The sequence below is a fragment of the Salvelinus fontinalis genome, chromosome 33 (assembly GCF_029448725.1).
Source record: "Salvelinus fontinalis isolate EN_2023a chromosome 33, ASM2944872v1, whole genome shotgun sequence".
Lineage (NCBI taxonomy): Eukaryota > Metazoa > Chordata > Actinopteri > Salmoniformes > Salmonidae > Salvelinus > Salvelinus fontinalis.
The window spans coordinates 14,302,933-14,323,375 of NC_074697.1; the positions used below are offsets into that span (position 1 = coordinate 14,302,933).

The window sequence follows — 20,443 nt, forward strand, 5'->3', positions numbered from 1 at the left end:
TATACCAGGACAGATGGTTATACCAGGACAGATGGTTATACCAAGACAGATGGTTATACCAAGACAGATGGTTATACCGAGACAGATGGTTATACCGAGACAGATGGTTATACCGAGACAGATGGTTATACCGAGACAGATGGTTATACCAAGACAGATGGTTATACCAAGACAGATGGTTATACCAGGACAGATGGTTAGAGGAGGCAGATGGTTATACCGAGACAGATGGTTATACCGAGACAGATGGTTATACCAGGACAGATGGTTATACCAAGACAGATGGTTATACCAAGACAGATGGTTATACCAAGACAGATGGTTATACCAGGACAGATGGTTATACCGAGACAGATGGTTATACCGAGACAGATGGTTATACCGAGACAGATGGTTATACCAAGACAGATGGTTATACCAGGACAGATGGTTATACCGAGACAGATGGTTATACCAGGACAGATGGTTATACCGAGACAGATGGTTATACCGAGACAGATGGTTATACCGAGACAGATGGTTATACCGAGACAGATGGTTATACCGAGACAGATGGTTATACCGAGACAGATGGTTATACCAGGACAGATGGTTATACCAGGACAGATGGTTATACCAGGACAGATGGTTATACCAAGACAGATGGTTATACCAGGGCAGATGGTTATACCAGGGCAGATGGTTATACCAGGGCAGATGGTTATACCAGGACAGATGGTTATACCGAGACAGATGGTTATACCGAGACAGATGGTTATACCGAGACAGATGGTTATACCGAGACAGATGGTTATACCGAGACAGATGGTTATACCGAGACAGATGGTTATACCGAGACAGATGGTTATACCAAGACAGATGGTTATACCAGGACAGATGGTTATACCGAGACAGATGGTTATACCGAGACAGATGGTTATACCGAGACAGATGGTTATACCAAGACAGATGGTTATACCAGGACAGATGGTTATACCGAGACAGATGGTTATACCGAGACAGATGGTTATACCAGGACAGATGGTTATACCAGGACAGATGGTTATACCAGGACAGATGGTTATACCAAGACAGATGGTTATACCAAGACAGATGGTTATACCAGGACAGATGGTTATACCAAGACAGATGGTTATACCAAGACAGATGGTTATACCAGGACAGATGGTTATACCAAGACAGATGGTTATACCAGGACAGATGGTTATACCGAGACAGATGGTTATACCGAGACAGATGGTTATACCAGGACAGATGGTTATACCAGGACAGATGGTTATACCGAGACAGATGGTTATACCAGGACAGATGGTTATACCAAGACAGATGGTTATACCAGGACAGATGGTTATACCAGGACAGATGGTTATACCAGGACAGATGGTTATACCGAGACAGATGGTTATACCAAGACAGATGGTTATACCAAGACAGATGGTTATACCAAGACAGATGGTTATACCAAGACAGATGGTTATACCAAGACAGATGGTTATACCAGGACAGATGGTTATACCAGGACAGATGGTTATACCAAGACAGATGGTTATACCAGGACAGATGGTTATACCAAGACAGATGGTTATACCAAGACAGATGGTTATACCAAGACAGATGGTTATACCGAGACAGATGGTTATACCAAGACAGATGGTTATACCAAGACAGATGGTTATACCAAGACAGATGGTTATACCAAGACAGATGGTTATACCAAGACAGATGGTTATACCAAGACAGATGGTTATACCAAGACAGATGGTTATACCAGGACAGATGGTTATACCAGGACAGATGGTTATACCAAGACAGATGGTTATACCAGGACAGATGGTTATACCAAGACAGATGGTTATACCAAGACAGATGGTTATACCAAGACAGATGGTTATACCGAGACAGATGGTTATACCAAGACAGATGGTTATACCAAGACAGATGGTTATACCAGGACAGATGGTTATACCAAGACAGATGGTTATACCAGGACAGATGGTTATACCAGGACAGATGGTTATACCAGGACAGATGGTTATACCGAGACAGATGGTTATACCAAGACAGATGGTTATACCAAGACAGATGGTTATACCAAGACAGATGGTTATACCAAGACAGATGGTTATACCAAGACAGATGGTTATACCAGGACAGATGGTTATACCAGGACAGATGGTTATACCAAGACAGATGGTTATACCAGGACAGATGGTTATACCAAGACAGATGGTTATACCAAGACAGATGGTTATACCAAGACAGATGGTTATACCGAGACAGATGGTTATACCAAGACAGATGGTTATACCAAGACAGATGGTTATACCAAGACAGATGGTTATACCAAGACAGATGGTTATACCAAGACAGATGGTTATACCAGGACAGATGGTTATACCAGGACAGATGGTTATACCAAGACAGATGGTTATACCAGGACAGATGGTTATACCAAGACAGATGGTTATACCAAGACAGATGGTTATACCAAGACAGATGGTTATACCGAGACAGATGGTTATACCAAGACAGATGGTTATACCAAGACAGATGGTTATACCAAGACAGATGGTTATACCAAGACAGATGGTTATACCAAGACAGATGGTTATACCAAGACAGATGGTTATACCAAGACAGATGGTTATACCAGGACAGATGGTTATACCAGGACAGATGGTTATACCAAGACAGATGGTTATACCAGGACAGATGGTTATACCAAGACAGATGGTTATACCAAGACAGATGGTTATACCAAGACAGATGGTTATACCGAGACAGATGGTTATACCAAGACAGATGGTTATACCAAGACAGATGGTTATACCAAGACAGATGGTTATACCAAGACAGATGGTTATACCAAGACAGTGAAAGAGGCAAAAAAGAGATAAAGAATATAATATATATATAATATAATAATGATAAAGAATGAGTTCATTCTCATTTTAAACTGTCAGTATTAACACAAAGCAGTATAGGTCCTGTCACAGTCAGGTAAAACTCCTGTCCCTAGTAGACGCCCAGAAAGCTCTATCACCTGGGAGGTAAAACTCCTGTCCCTAGTAGACGCCCAGGAAGCTATCACCTGGGAGGTAAAACTCCTGTCCCTAGTAGATGCCCAGAAGGGCCCGTCACCAGGGAGGTAAAACTCCTGTCCCTAGTAGACGCCCAGAAAGCTATCACCTGGGAGGTAAAACTCCTGTCCCTAGTAGACACCCAGAAAGCTATCACCTGGGAGGTAAAACTCCTGTCCCTAGTAGACGCCCAGAAGGCCCAGTCATCGGGGAGGTAAAACTCCTGTCCCTAGTAGACGCCCAGAAGTGCCCAGTCTTAGGGTAGGTAAAACTCCTGTCCCTAGTAGACACCCAGAAGGCCCCGTCACCGGGGAGGTAAAACTCCTGTCCCTAGTAGACGCCCAGAAAGCTCTATCACCTGGGAGGTAAAACTCCTGTCCCTATTAGACGCCCAGACACTCACAGAGGTTGTGTGGTGTGAAGGCCTGTGGGGCGCTAGGCTCCCAGTCATCTAGGTCCGAGTCCTCTTCGTCCTCATCCTCTTCGTCAGAGTCCTCCGTGGATGAGGCCCCCAGGGGGCTGGAGGAGGGGTCAACCATCCCAGCCATGGAGGGGAGAGAACTGGAGACAGACAGCTGACCCTGGGGTAGAAAGAATACAAAGGTATGGTTATAGGTGTGGACCAGACCTCTCCAACCCTGTTCCTGGAGAGATACCCTCCTGTAGGTTTTAACTCCAACCCTGTTCCTGGAGAGATACCCTCCTGTAGGTTTTAACTCCAACCCTGTTCCTGGAGAGCTACCCTCCTGTAGGTTTTAACTCCAACCCTGTTCCTGGAGAGAGACCCTCCTGGAGATTTTAACTCCAACCCTGTTCCTGGAGAGATACCCTCCTGTAGGTTTTAACTCCAACCCTGTTCCTGGAGAGATGCCCTGTGCCTGGAGAGCTACCCTCCTGGAGGTTTTAACTCCAACCCTGTTCCTGGAGAGATACCCTCCTGTAGGTTTTAACTCCAACCCTGTTCCTGGAGAGATACCCTGTTCCTGGAGAGCTACCCTCCTGGAGGTTTTAACTCCAACCCTGTTCCTGGAGAGAAACCCTCCTGTAGGTTTTAACTCCAACCCTGTTCCTGGAGAGATACCCTCCTGTAGGTTTTAACTCCAACCCTGTTCCTGGAGAGAGACCCTCCTGTAGGTTTTAACGCCAACCCTGTTCCTGGAGAGCTACCCTGCTGTAGGTTTTAACTCCAACCCTGTTCCTGGAGAGGTGCCCTGTTCCTGGAGAGCTACCCTCCTGGAGGTTTTAACTCCAACCCTGTTCCTGGAGAGATACCCTCCCGGAGATTGTAACTCCAACCCTGTTCCTGGAGAGATACCTTCCTGGAGGTTTTAACTCCAACCCTGTTCCTGGAGAGAAACCCTCCTGTTGGTTTTAACTCCAACCCTGTTCCTGGAGAGATGCCCTGTTCCTGGAGAGCTACCCTCCTGTAGGTTTTACCTCCAACCCTGTTCCTGGAGAGAGACTCTCCTGTAGGTTTTAACTCCAACCCTGTTCCTGGAGAGCTACCCTCCTGGAGGTTTTAACTCCAACCCTGTTCCTGGAGAGAAACCCTCCTGTAGGTTTTAACTCCAACCCTGTTCCTGGAGAGAAACCCTCCTGTAGGTTTTAACTCCAACCCTGTTCCTGGAGAGAGACCCTCCTGGAGATTTTAACTCCAACCCTGTTCCTGGAGAGAAACCCTCCTGTAGGTTTTAACTCCAACCCTGTTCCTGGAGAGATGCCCTGTGCCTGGAGAGCTACCCTCCTGGAGGTTTTAACTCCAACCCTGTTCCTGGAGAGAGACCCTCCTGTAGGTTTTAACTCCAACCCTGTTCCTGGAGAGATACCCTGTTCCTGGAGAGCTACCCTCCTGGAGGTTTTAACTCCAACCCTGTTCCTGGAGAGAAACCCTCCTGTAGGTTTTAACTCCAACCCTGTTCCTGGAGAGAGACCCTCCTGTAGGTTTTAACTCCAACCATGTTCCTGGAGAGAAACCCTCCTGGAGATTTTAACTCCAACCCTGTTCCTGGAGAGATACCCTCCTGTAGGTTTTAACTCCAACCCTGTTCCTGGAGAGAGACCCTCCTGTAGGTTTTAACGCCAACCCTGTTCCTGGAGAGCTACCCTCCTGTAGGTTTTAACTCCAACCCTGTTCCTGGAGAGATGCCCTGTTCCTGGAGAGCTACCCTCCTGGAGGTTTTACCTCCAACCCTGTTCCTGGAGAGAGACTCTCCTGTAGGTTTTAACTCCAACCCTGTTCCTGGAGAGCTACCCTCCTGGAGGTTTTAACTCCAACCCTGTTCCTGGAGAGAAACCCTCCTGTAGGTTTTAACTCCAACCCTGTTCCTGGAGAGAAACCCTCCTGTAGGTTTTAACTCCAACCCTGTTCCTGGAGAGAGACCCTCCTGGAGATTTTAACTCCAACCCTGTTCCTGGAGAGAAACCCTCCTGTAGGTTTTAACTCCAACCCTGTTCCTGGAGAGATGCCCTGTGCCTGGAGAGCTACCCTCCTGGAGGTTTTAACTCCAACCCTGTTCCTGGAGAGATACCCTCCTGTAGGTTTTAACTCCAACCCTGTTCCTGGAGAGATACCCTGTTCCTGGAGAGCTACCCTCCTGGAGGTTTTAACTCCAACCCTGTTCCTGGAGAGAAACCCTCCTGTAGGTTTTAACTCCAACCCTGTTCCTGGAGAGAGACCCTCCTGTAGGTTTTAACTCCAACCATGTTCCTGGAGAGAAACCCTCCTGGAGATTTAAACTCCAACCCTGTTCCTGGAGTGATACCCTCCTGGAGATTTTAACTCCAACCCTGTTCCTGGAGAGATACCCTGTTCTTGGAGAGAAACCCTCCTTTAGGTTTTAACTCCGACCCTGTTCCTGGAGAGATACCCTCCTGTAGGTTTTAACTCCAACCCTGTTCCTGGAGAGAGACCCTCCTGTAGGTTTTAACGCCAACCCTGTTCCTGGAGAGCTACCCTCCTGTAGGTTTTAACTCCAACCCTGTTCCTGGAGAGATGCCCTGTTCCTGGAGAGCTACCCTCCTGTAGGTTTTAACTCCAACCCTGTTCCTGGAGAGAGACCCTCCTGTAGGTTTTAACGCCAACCCTGTTCCTGGAGAGCTACCCTCCTGTAGGTTTTAACTCCAACCCTGTTCCTGGAGAGATGCCCTGTTCCTGGAGAGCTACCCTCCTGGAGGTTTTAACTCCAACCCTGTTCCTGGATTGATACCCTCCTGGAGATTTTAACTCCAACCCTGTTCCTGGAGAGATACCTTCCTGGAGGTTTTAACTCCAACCCTGTTCCTGGAGAGAAACCCTCCTGGAGGTTTTAACTCCAACCCTGTTCCTGGAGAGAAACCCTCCTGTTGGTTTTAACTCCAACCCTGTTCCTGGAGAGATGCCCTGTTCCTGGAGAGCTACCCTCCTGTAGGTTTTACCTCCAACCCTGTTCCTGGAGAGACCCTCCTGTAGGTTTTAACTCCAACCCTGTTCCTGGAGAGCTACCCTCCTGGAGGTTTTAACTCCAACCCTGTTCCTGGAGAGATGCCCTGTTCCTGGAGAGCTACCCTCCTGGAGGTTTTAACTCCAACCCTGTTCCTGGAGAGAGACCCTCCTGTAGGTTTTAACTCCAACCCTGTTCCTGGAGAGAAACCCTCCTGTAGGTTTTAACTCCAACCCTGTTCCTGGAGAGAGACCCTCCTGTAGGTTTCAACTCCAACCCTGTTCCTGGAGAGAAACCCTCCTGTAGGTTTTAACTCCAACCCTGTTCCTGGAGAGAGACCCTCCTGGAGGTTTTAACTCCAACCCTGTTCCTGGAGAGAGACCCTCCTGTAGGTTTTAACTCCAACCCTGTTCCTGGAGAGAAACCCTCCTGTAGGTTTTAACTCCAACCCTGTTCCTGGAGAGAGACCCTCCTGGAGATTTTAACTCCAACCCTGTTGCTGGAGAGAGACCCTCCTGTAGGTTTTAACTCCAACCCTGTTCCTGGAGAGAGACCCTCCTGGAGATTTTAACTCCAACCCTGTTGCTGGAGAGAGACCCTCCTGTAGGTTTTAACTCCAACCCTGTTCCTGGAGAGAGACCCTCCTGGAGATTTTAACTCCAACCCTGTTGCTGGAGAGCTACACTCTCCATGCCCAATGGAGAATCTACATTGAAAGTGCCAGCGGGGGGCCTCCCGGGTGGCGCAGTGGTCTAGGGCCCTGCATCGCAGTGCTAGCTGCGCCACCAGAGTCTTTGGGTTCGCGCCCAGGCTCTGTCGCAGCCGGCCGCGACCGGGTGGTCCGTAGGGCGACGCACAATTGGCATAGCGTCGTCCGGGTTAGGGAGGGTTATCCTTGTCTCATCGCGCTCCAGCGACTCCTGTGGCGGGCCGGGCGCAGTGCGCGCCAACCAAGGGGGGCCAGGTGCACGGTGTTTCCTCCGACACATTGGTGTGGCTGGCTTCCGGGTTGGAGGCGCGCTGTGTTAAAGAAGCAGTACGGCTGGTTGGGTTGTGCTTCGGAGGACGCATGGCTTTCGACCTTCGTCTCTCCCGAGCCCGTACGGGAGTTGTAGCGATGAGACAAGATAGTAATTACTAGCGATTGGATACCACGAAAATTGGGGAGAAAAGGGGAGAAAATTTAAAAAAATAAACAAATAAAAAGTGCCAGCGGGTTATCTTATGAAGCAAGCTACCCATCAGAACCCAAATTATAACCCGTTTTACTCAAGTGTTCGTAAACAATGTAAGTGTCAGACACTGTAAAGTCTTTAAACATGGTGAAAACTATCATTTGTATGTCATGGATGGTTAATCCTTGCATCCATAACTCTTGTCTATGAATTTGAGAGGGGTTACATTTGTCCAGCCCCGTCCCTCAGCTGTTTACTAAAAACACTGACGGGGTGACGGCTCTGTTGTCGTCTGAACATCAGATGATCTGTTCTGATGTCCCAGTCCGACTCCTAATGCAGAGTGAATAGCCAAAATGTCTGTTATTTTTTTTAGCTTTTAGAAGTGCTGTCTTTATTTTATTACTTATCGTTAATGTCGTCTTTGGTTGAACTTATCAATGCACAAACACCTTTTTCCACCCACTCCAATCTATATTTTTATTTCATCATTCATCTTTGCCTCAATCCTGACTAGTCTTCCAGTCCCTGAAAAATATCCCCATTGCATGATGCTGCCTCCACCATGCTTCACCGTAGGGATGGTGCCAGGTTTCCTCCAGACGTGACGCTTGGCATTCAGGCCAAAGAGTTCAACCTTGGTTTCATCAGGGCAGAGAATCTTGTTTCTCATGGTCTGAGAGTCTTCAGGTGCCTTTTGGCAAACTCCAAGTGGGCTGTCATGTGCCTTTTACTGAGGAGTTGCTTCCGTCTGGCCACTCTACCATAAAGGCCTGATTGGTGGAATGCTGCAGAGATGGTTGTCCTTCTGGGAGGTTCTCCCATCTCCACAGAGGAACTCTGGAGCTCTGTCAGAGTGACCATCAGGTTCTTGGTCACCTCCCTGACCAAGGCCCTTCTCCCCTGATTGCTCAGTTTGGCCGGGCGGCCAGTTCTAGGAAGAGTCTTGGTGGTTCCAAACTTCTTCCATTTTCAGAATGATGGAGGCCACTGTGTTCTTGGGGACCTTCAATGCTAAAGAAATGTTTTGGTACCCTTCCTCAGATCCGTGCCTCGCTACAATCCTGTCTCAGAGCTCTACGGACAATTCTTTCGACCTCATGGCTTGGTTTTTGCTCTGAGATGCACTGTCAACTGTGGGACCTTATATAGACAGGTGTGTGCCTTTCCAAATCATGTCCAATCCATTGAATTTACCACAGGTGGACTCCAATCAAGTTGTAGAAACATCTCAAGGACGATCGATGGAAACAGGATGCACCTGAGCTCAATTTTCGAGTCTCATACCAAAGGGTCTGAACACTTATGTAAATAATGTTTTTCCGTTTTTTTATTTTTAATACATTTTCTAAACTTTCTAAAAACCTTTTTTGCTTTGTCATTGTGGGGTTTTGATTGTAGATTGATTTAAATTAGTTTTTTTTAAATGTTTTTTTATCAATTTTAGAATAAGGCGGTAACATTCAAAAGGTGGAAAAAGTCTATGCCTTTATATGGTATACCATCTACTGGTCTACTGGTCTACTGGTCTACTGTCTCTATGGGTCTGAATACCAAACGCCCTTTATATGGTATACTACCAAACGCCTATGGGTCTACTGTATCTACTGTCTCTATGGGTCTACTGTCTCTACTGGTCTTTATATGGTATACCACCAAACGCCTACGGGTCTACTGTATCTACTGTCTCTATGGGTCTACTGTCTCTACTGGTCTTTATATGGTATACCACCAAACGCCTACGGGTCTACTGTATCTACTGTCTCTATGGGTCTACTGTATCTACTGTCTCTATGGGTCTACTGTCTCTACTGGTCTTTATATGGTATACCACCAAACGCCTACGGGTCTACTGTATCTACTGTCTCTATGGGTCTACTGTATCTACTGTCTCTATGGGTCTACTGTCTCTACTGGTCTTTATATGGTATACCACCAAACGCCTACGGGTCTACTGTATCTACTGTCTCTATGGGTCTACTGTATCTACTGTCTCTATGGGTCTACTGTCTCTACTGGTCTTTATATGGTATACCACCAAACGCCTACGGGTCTACTGTATCTACTGTCTCTATGGGTCTACTGTATCTACTGTCTCTATGGGTCTACTGTCTCTACTGGTCTTTATATGGTATACCACCAAACGCCTATGGGTCTACTGTATCTACTGTCTCTATGGGTCTACTGTCTCTACTGGTCTTTATACGGTATACCACCAAACGCCTATGGGTCAACTGTATCTTTATACGGTATACCACCAAACGCCTATGGGTCTACTGTATCTTTATACGGTATACCACCAAACGCCTATGGGTCTACTGTATCTACTGGTCTTTATATGGTATACCACCAAACGCCTATGGGTCTACTGTCTCTACTGGTCTTTATATGGTATACCACCAAACGCCTATGGGTCTACTGTCTCTACTGGTCTTTATATGGTTTACCACCAAACGCCTATGGGTCTACTGTCTCTACTGGTCTTTATATGGTATACCACCAAACGCCTATGGGTCTAATGTCTCTACTGTCTCTATGGGTCTACTGTCTCTACTGGTCTTTATATGGTATACCACCAAACGCCTATGGGTCTACTGTATCTTTATATGGTATACCACCAAACGCCTATGGGTCTACTGGTCTACTGTCTCTATGGGTCTACTGTCTCTACTGGTCTTTATATGGTATACCACCAAACGCCTACGGGTCTACTGTCTCTACTGGTCTTTATATGGTATACCACCAAACGCCTATGGGTCTACTGTATCTACTGTCTCTATGGGTCTACTGTCTCTACTGGTCTTTATATGGTATACCACCAAACGCCTACGGGTCTACTGTCTCTATGGGTCTGAATACCAAACGCCCTTTATATGGTATACTACCAAACGCCTACTGGTCTACTGTCTCTATGGGTCTGAATACCAAACGCCCTTTATATGGTATACTACCAAACGCCTACTGGTCTACTGTCTCTATGGGTCTGAATACCAAACGCCCTTTATATGGTATACTACCAAACGCCTACTGGTCTACTGTCTCTATGGGTCTGAATACCAAACACCTTTATATGGTATACTACCAAACGCCTACTGGTCTACTGTCTCTATGGGTCTGAATACCAAACGCCTTTATATGGTATACTACCAAACGCCTACTGGTCTACTGTCTCTATGGGTCTGAATACCAAACGCCCTTTATATGGTATACTACCAAACGCCTACTGGTCTACTGTCTCTACTGTCTCTATGGGTCTGAATACCAAACGCCTTTATATGGTATACTACCAAACGCCTACTGGTCTACTGTCTCTATGGGTCTGAACACCAAACGCCTTTATATGGTATACTACCAAACGCCTACTGGTCTACTGTCTCTACTGTCTCTATGGGTCTGAATACCAAACGCCTTTATATGGTATACTACCAAACGCCTACTGGTCTACTGTCTCTATGGGTCTGAATACCAAACGCCTTTATATGGTATACCACCTACTGGTCTACTGGTCTACTGTCTCTATGGGTCTGAACACCAAACGCCTATGGGTCTACTGGTCTACTGTCTCTATGGGTCTACTGTCTCTATGGGTCTGAATACCAAACGCCTATGGGTCTACTGGTCTACTGGTCTACTGGTCTACTGGTCTACGGGTCTACTGTCTCTATGGGTCTGAATACCAAACGCCCTTTATATGGTATACTACCAAACGCCTACTGGTCTACTGTCTCTATGGGTCTGAATACCAAACGCCCTTTATATGGTATACTACCAAACGCCTACTGGTCTACTGTCTCTATGGGTCTGAATACCAAACGCCCTTTATATGGTATACTACCAAACGCCTACTGGTCTACTGTCTCTATGGGTCTGAATACCAAACGCCCTTTATATGGTATACTACCAAACGCCTACTGGTCTACTGTCTCTATGGGTCTGAATACCAAACGCCTTTATATGGTATACTACCAAACGCCTACTGGTCTACTGTCTCTATGGGTCTGAATACCAAACGCCTTTATATGGTATACTACCAAACGCCTACTGGTCTACTGTCTCTATGGGTCTGAATACCAAACGCCCTTTATATGGTATACTACCAAACGCCTACTGGTCTACTGTCTCTATGGGTCTGAATACCAAACGCCCTTTATATGGTATACTACCAAACGCCTACTGGTCTACTGTCTCTACTGTCTCTATGGGTCTGAATACCAAACGCCTTTATATGGTATACTACCAAACGCCTACTGGTCTACTGTCTCTATGGGTCTGAACACCAAACGCCTTTATATGGTATACTACCAAACGCCTACTGGTCTACTGTCTCTATGGGTCTGAATACCAAACGCCTTTATATGGTATACCACCTACTGGTCTACTGGTCTACTGGTCTACTGTCTCTATGGGTCTGAACACCAAACGCCTATGGGTCTACTGGTCTACTGTCTCTATGGGTCTACTGTCTCTATGGGTCTGAATACCAAACGCCTATGGGTCTACTGGTCTACTGGTCTACGGGTCTACTGTCTCTATGGGTCTGAATACCAAACGCCTATGGGTCTACTGGTCTACTGGTCTACTGGTCTACGGGTCTACTGTCTCTATGGGTCTGAATACCAAACGCCCTTTATATGGTATACCACCTACTGGTCTACTGTCTCTATGGGTCTGAATACCAAACGCCTATGGGTCTACTGGTCTACTGGTCTACTGTCTCTATGGGTCTGAATAGCAAACGCCTATGGGTCTACTGGTCTACTGGTCTACGGGTCTACTGTCTCTATGGGTCTGAATACCAAACGCCTATGGGTCTACTGGTCTACTGGTCTACGGGTCTACTGTCTCTATGGGTCTGAATACCAAACGCCCTTTATATGGTATACCACCTACTGGTCTACTGTCTCTATGGGTCTGAATACCAAACGCCTATGGGTCTACTGGTCTACTGGTCTACGGGTCTACTGTCTCTATGGGTCTGAATACCAAACGCCCTTTATATGGTATACCACCTACTGGTCTACTGTCTCTATGGGTCTGAATACCAAACGCCTATGGGTCTACTGGTCTATGGGTCTACTGGTCTATGGGTCTACTGGTCTATGGGTCTGAATACCAAACGCCTTTATACGGTATACCACCAAACGCCTACGGGTCTACTGTATCTACTGTCTCTATGGGTCTACTGTATCTACTGTCTCTATGGGTCTACTGTCTCTACTGGTCTTTATATGGTATACCACCAAACGCCTATGGGTCTACTGTATCTACTGTCTCTATGGGTCTACTGTCTCTACTGGTCTTTATACGGTATACCACCAAACGCCTATGGGTCAACTGTATCTTTATACGGTATACCACCAAACGCCTATGGGTCTACTGTATCTTTATACGGTATACCACCAAACGCCTATGGGTCTACTGTATCTACTGGTCTTTATATGGTATACCACCAAACGCCTATGGGTCTACTGTATCTACTGTCTCTATGGGTCTACTGTATCTACTGTCTCTATGGGTCTACTGTCTCTACTGGTCTTTATATGGTATACCACCAAACGCCTACGGGTCTACTGTATCTACTGTCTCTATGGGTCTACTGTATCTACTGTCTCTATGGGTCTACTGTCTCTACTGGTCTTTATATGGTATACCACCAAACGCCTACGGGTCTACTGTATCTACTGTCTCTATGGGTCTACTGTATCTACTGTCTCTATGGGTCTACTGTCTCTACTGGTCTTTATATGGTATACCACCAAACGCCTACGGGTCTACTGTATCTACTGTCTCTATGGGTCTACTGTATCTACTGTCTCTATGGGTCTACTGTCTCTACTGGTCTTTATATGGTATACCACCAAACGCCTATGGGTCTACTGTATCTACTGTCTCTATGGGTCTACTGTCTCTACTGGTCTTTATACGGTATACCACCAAACGCCTATGGGTCTACTGTATCTTTATACGGTATACCACCAAACGCCTATGGTCTACTGTATCTTTATACGGTATACCACCAAACGCCTATGGGTCTACTGTATCTACTGGTCTTTATATGGTATACCACCAAACGCCTATGGGTCTACTGTATCTACTGTCTCTATGGGTCTACTGTATCTACTGTCTCTATGGGTCTACTGTCTCTACTGGTCTTTATATGGTATACCACCAAACGCCTACGGGTCTACTGTATCTACTGTCTCTATGGGTCTACTGTATCTACTGTCTCTATGGGTCTACTGTCTCTACTGGTCTTTATATGGTATACCACCAAACGCCTATGGGTCTACTGTATCTACTGTCTCTATGGGTCTACTGTCTCTACTGGTCTTTATATGGTATACCACCAAACGCCTACGGGTCTACTGTATCTACTGTCTCTATGGGTCTACTGTATCTACTGTCTCTATGGGTCTACTGTCTCTACTGGTCTTTATATGGTATACCACCAAACGCCTATGGGTCTACTGTATCTACTGTCTCTATGGGTCTACTGTCTCTACTGGTCTTTATATGGTATACCACCAAACGCCTACGGGTCTACTGTCTCTACTGGTCTTTATATGGTATACCACCAAACGCCTACGAGTCTACTGTCTCTACTGGTCTTTATATGGTATACCACCAAACGCCTATGGGTCTACTGTCTCTACTGGTCTTTATATGGTATACCACCAAACGCCTATGGGTCTACTGTCTCTACTGGTCTTTATATGGTATACCACCAAACGCCTATGGGTCTACTGTCTCTACTGGTCTTTATATGGTATACCACCAAACGCCTATGGGTCTACTGTATCTACTGTCTCTATGGGTCTACTGTATCTACTGTCTCTATGGGTCTACTGTCTCTACTGGTATTTATATGGTATACCACCAAACGCCTACGGGTCTACTGTATCTACTGTCTCTATGGGTCTACTGTATCTACTGTCTCTATGGGTCTACTGTCTCTACTGGTCTTTATATGGTATACCACCAAACGCCTACGGGTCTACTGTATCTACTGTCTCTATGGGTCTACTGTATCTACTGTCTCTATGGGTCTACTGTCTCTACTGGTCTTTATATGGTATACCACCAAACGCCTATGGGTCTACTGTATCTACTGTCTCTATGGGTCTACTGTCTCTACTGGTCTTTATACGGTATACCACCAAACGCCTATGGGTCTACTGTATCTTTATACGGTATACCACCAAACGCCTATGGGTCTACTGTATCTTTATACGGTATACCACCAAACGCCTATGGGTCTACTGTATCTACTGGTCTTTATGGGTCTACTGTATCTACTGTCTCTATGGGTCTACTGTCTCTACTGGTCTTTATATGGTATACCACCAAACGCCTACGGGTCTACTGTATCTACTGCCTCTATGGGTCTACTGTATCTACTGTCTCTATGGGTCTACTGTCTCTACTGGTCTTTATATGGTATACCACCAAACGCCTACGGGTCTACTGTATCTACTGTCTCTATGGGTCTACTGTATCTACTGTCTCTATGGGTCTACTGTCTCTACTGGTCTTTATATGGTATACCACCAAACGCCTACGGGTCTACTGTATCTACTGTCTCTATGGGTCTACTGTATCTACTGTCTCTATGGGTCTACTGTCTCTACTGGTCTTTATATGGTATACCACCAAACGCCTACGGGTCTACTGTATCTACTGTCTCTATGTGTCTACTGTATCTACTGTCTCTATGGGTCTACTGTCTCTACTGGTCTTTATATGGTATACCACCAAACGCCTATGGGTCTACTGTATCTACTGTCTCTATGGGTCTACTGTCTCTACTGGTCTTTATACGGTATACCACCAAACGCCTATGGGTCTACTGTATCTTTATACGGTATACCACCAAACGCCTATGGGTCTACTGTATCTTTATACGGTATACCACCAAACGCCTACGGGTCTACTGTATCTACTGTCTCTATGGGTCTACTGTATCTACTGTCTCTATGGGTCTACTGTCTCTACTGGTCTTTATATGGTATACCACCAAACGCCTACGGGTCTACTGTATCTACTGTCTCTATGGGTCTACTGTCTCTATGGGTCTACTGTCTCTACTGGTCTTTATATGGTATACCACCAAACGCCTACGGGTCTACTGTATCTACTGTCTCTATGGGTCTACTGTATCTACTGTCTCTATGGGTCTACTGTCTCTACTGGTCTTTATATGGTATACCACCAAACGCCTACGGGTCTACTGTATCTACTGTCTCTATGGGTCTACTGTATCTACTGTCTCTATGGGTCTACTGTCTCTACTGGTCTTTATATGGTATACCACCAAACGCCTATGGGTCTACTGTATCTACTGTCTCTATGGGTCTACTGTCTCTACTGGTCTTTATACGGTATACCACCAAACGCCTATGGGTCTACTGTATCTTTATACGGTATACCACCAAACGCCTATGGGTCTACTGTATCTTTATACGGTATACCACCAAACGCCTATGGGTCTACTGTATCTACTGGTCTTTATATGGTATACCACCAAACGCCTATGGGTCTACTGTATCTACTGTCTCTATGGGTCTACTGTATCTACTGTCTCTATGGGTCTACTGTCTCTACTGGTCTTTATATGGTATACCACCAAACGCCTACGGGTCTACTGTATCTACTGTCTCTATGGGTCTACTGTATCTACTGTCTCTATGGGTCTACTGTCTCTACTGGTCTTTATATGGTATACCACCAAACGCCTACGGGTCTACTGTATCTACTGTCTCTATGGGTCTACTGTATCTACTGTCTCTATGGGTCTACTGTCTCTACTGGTCTTTATATGGTATACCACCAAACGCCTACGGGTCTACTGTATCTACTGTCTCTATGGGTCTACTGTATCTACTGTCTCTATGGGTCTACTGTCTCTACTGGTCTTTATATGGTATACCACCAAACGCCTATGGGTCTACTGTATCTACTGTCTCTATGGGTCTACTGTCTCTACTGGTCTTTATACGGTATACCACCAAACGCCTATGGGTCTACTGTATCTTTATACGGTATACCACCAAACGCCTATGGGTCTACTGTATCTTTATACGGTATACCACCAAACGCCTATGGGTCTACTGTATCTACTGGTCTTTATATGGTATACCACCAAACGCCTATGGGTCTACTGTATCTACTGTCTCTATGGGTCTACTGTATCTACTGTCTCTATGGGTCTACTGTCTCTACTGGTCTTTATATCGTATACCACCAAACGCCTACGGGTCTACTGTATCTACTGTCTCTATGGGTCTACTGTATCTACTGTCTCTATGGGTCTACTGTCTCTACTGGTCTTTATATGGTATACCACCAAACGCCTACGGGTCTACTGTATCTACTGTCTCTATGGGTCTACTGTATCTACTGTCTCTATGGGTCTACTGTATCTACTGTCTCTATGGGTCTACTGTCTCTACTGGTCTTTATATGGTATACCACCAAACGCCTATGGGTCTACTGTATCTACTGTCTCTATGGGTCTACTGTCTCTACTGGTCTTTATATGGTATACCACCAAACGCCTATGGGTCTACTGTCTCTACTTGTCTTTATATGGTATACCACCAAACGCCTATGGGTCTACTGTCTCTACTGGTCTTTATATGGTATACCACCAAACGCCTATGGGTCTACTGTCTCTACTGGTCTTTATATGGTATACCACCAAACGCCTATGGGTCTACTGTATCTACTGTCTCTATGGGTCTACTGTATCTACTGTCTCTATGGGTCTACTGTCTCTACTGGTATTTATATGGTATACCACCAAACGCCTACGGGTCTACTGTATCTACTGTCTCTATGGGTCTACTGTATCTACTGTCTCTATGGGTCTACTGTCTCTACTGGTCTTTATATGGTATACCACCAAACGCCTATGGGTCTACTGTATCTACTGTCTCTATGGGTCTACTGTCTCTACTGGTCTTTATACGGTATACCACCAAACGCCTATGGGTCTACTGTATCTTTATACGGTATACCACCAAACGCCTATGGGTCTACTGTATCTTTATAAGGTATACCACCAAACGCCTATGGGTCTACTGTATCTACTGGTCTTTATATGGTATACCACCAAACGCCTATGGGTCTACTGTATCTACTGTCTCTATGGGTCTACTGTATCTACTGTCTCTATGGGTCTACTGTCTCTACTGGTCTTTATATGGTATACCACCAAACGCCTACGGGTCTACTGTATCTACTGCCTCTATGGGTCTACTGTATCTACTGTCTCTATGGGTCTACTGTCTCTACTGGTCTTTATATGGTATACCACCAAACGCCTACGGGTCTACTGTATCTACTGTCTCTATGGGTCTACTGTATCTACTGTCTCTATGGGTCTACTGTCTCTACTGGTCTTTATATGGTATACCACCAAACGCCTACGGGTCTACTGTATCTACTGTCTCTATGGGTCTACTGTATCTACTGTCTCTATGGGTCTACTGTCTCTACTGGTCTTTATATGGTATACCACCAAACGCCTACGGGTCTACTGTATCTACTGTCTCTATGGGTCTACTGTCTCTACTGGTCTTTATACGGTATACCACCAAACGCCTATGGGTCTACTGTATCTTTATACGGTATACCACCAAACGCCTATGGGTCTACTGTATCTTTATACGGTATACCACCAAACGCCTATGGGTCTACTGTATCTACTGGTCTTTATATGGTATACCACCAAACGCCTATGGGTCTACTGTATCTACTGTCTCTATGGGTCTACTGTATCTACTGTCTCTATGGGTCTACTGGTCTTTATATGGTATACCACCAAACGCCTACGGGTCTACTGTATCTACTGTCTCTATGGGTCTACTGTATCTACTGTCTCTATGGGTCTACTGTCTCTACTGGTCTTTATATGGTATACCACCAAACGCCTACGGGTCTACTGTATCTACTGTCTCTATGGGTCTACTGTCTCTACTGGTCTTTATATGGTATACCACCAAACGCCTACGGGTCTACTGTATCTACTGTCTCTATGGGTCTACTGTATCTACTGTCTCTATGGGTCTACTGTCTCTACTGGTCTTTATATGGTATACCACCAAACGCCTATGGGTCTACTGTATCTACTGTCTCTATGGGTCTACTGTCTCTACTGGTCTTTATAGGGTATACCACCAAACGCCTATGGGTCTACTGTATCTTTATACGGTATACCACCAAACGCCTATGGGTCTACTGTATCTTTATACGGTATACCACCAAACGCCTATGGGTCTACTGTATCTACTGGTCTTTATATGGTATACCACCAAACGCCTATGGGTCTACTGTATCTACTGTCTCTATGGGTCTACTGTATCTACTGTCTCTATGGGTCTACTGTCTCTACTGGTCTTTATATGGTATACCACCAAACGCCTACGGGTCTACTGTATCTACTGTCTCTATGGGTCTACTGTATCTACTGTCTCTATGGGTCTACTGTCTCTACTGGTCTTTATATGGTATACCACCAAACGCCTACGGGTCTACTGTATCTACTGTCTCTATGGGTCTACTGTATCTACTGTCTCTATGGGTCTACTGTCTCTACTGGTCTTTATATGGTATACCACCAAACGCCTATGGGTCTACTGTATCTACTGTCTCTATGGGTCTACTGTCTCTACTGGTCTTTATACGGTATACCACCAAACGCCTATGGGTCAACTGTATCTTTATACGGTATACCACCAAACGCCTATGGGTCTACTGTATCTTTATACGGTATACCACCAAACGCCTATGGGTCTACTGTATCTACTGGTCTTTATATGGTATACCACCAAACGCCTATGGGTCTACTGTCTCTACTGGTCTTTATATGGTATACCACCAAACGCCTATGGGTCTACTGTCTCTACTGGTCTTTATATGGTATACCACCAAACGCCTATGGGTCTACTGTCTCTACTGGTCTTTATATGGTTTACCACCAAACGCCTATGGGTCTACTGTCTCTACTGGTCTTTATATGGTATACCACCAAACGCCTATGGGTCTACTGTCTCTACTGTCTCTATGGGTCTACTATCTCTACTGGTCTTTATATGGTATACCACCAAACGCCTATGGGTCTACTGTATCTTTATATGGTATACCACCAAACGCCTATGGGTCTACTGGTCTACTGTCTCTATGGGTCTACTGTCTCTACTGGTCTTTATATGGTATACCACCAAACGCCTACGGGTCTACTGTCTCTACTGGTCTTTATATGGTATACCACCAAACGCCTATGGGTCTACTGTATCTACTGTCTCTATGGGTCTACTGTCTCTACTGGTCTTTATATGGTATACCACCAAACGCCTACGGGTCTACTGTCTCTACTGGTCTTTATATGGTATACCACCAAACGCCTACGGGTCTACTGTATCTACTGGTCTTTATATGGTATACCACCAAACGCCTACGGGTCTACTGTCTCTACTGTCTCTATGGGTCTACTGTATCTACTGTCTCTATGGGTCTACTGTCTCTACTGGTCTTTATATGGTATACCACCAAACGCCTATGGGTCTACTGTCTCTACTGGTCTTTATATGGTATACCACCAAACGCCTATGGGTCTACTGTCTCTACTGGTCTTTATATGGTATACCACCAAACGCCTATGGGTCTACTGTCTCTACTGGTCTTTATACGGTATACCACCAAACGCCTATGGGTCTACTGTATCTACTGGTCTTTATATGGTATACCACCAAACGCCTATGGGTCTACT

General features: G+C 45.6%; 1 protein-coding gene across 2 annotated transcripts in view; it reads right to left on the reverse strand.

The window, feature by feature from the left end:
* Positions 1-20,443, reverse strand: part of prdm10 (PR domain containing 10) — a gene marked incomplete at its 3' end in the record, with an annotated part of 88,478 nt that overhangs the window by 56,308 nt on the left and 11,727 nt on the right. For both annotated transcript variants that reach the window (XM_055895139.1, XM_055895140.1), the window contains 1 exon segment: positions 3,484-3,661. In XM_055895139.1, the coding sequence (XP_055751114.1) occupies positions 3,484-3,661 (178 nt within the window).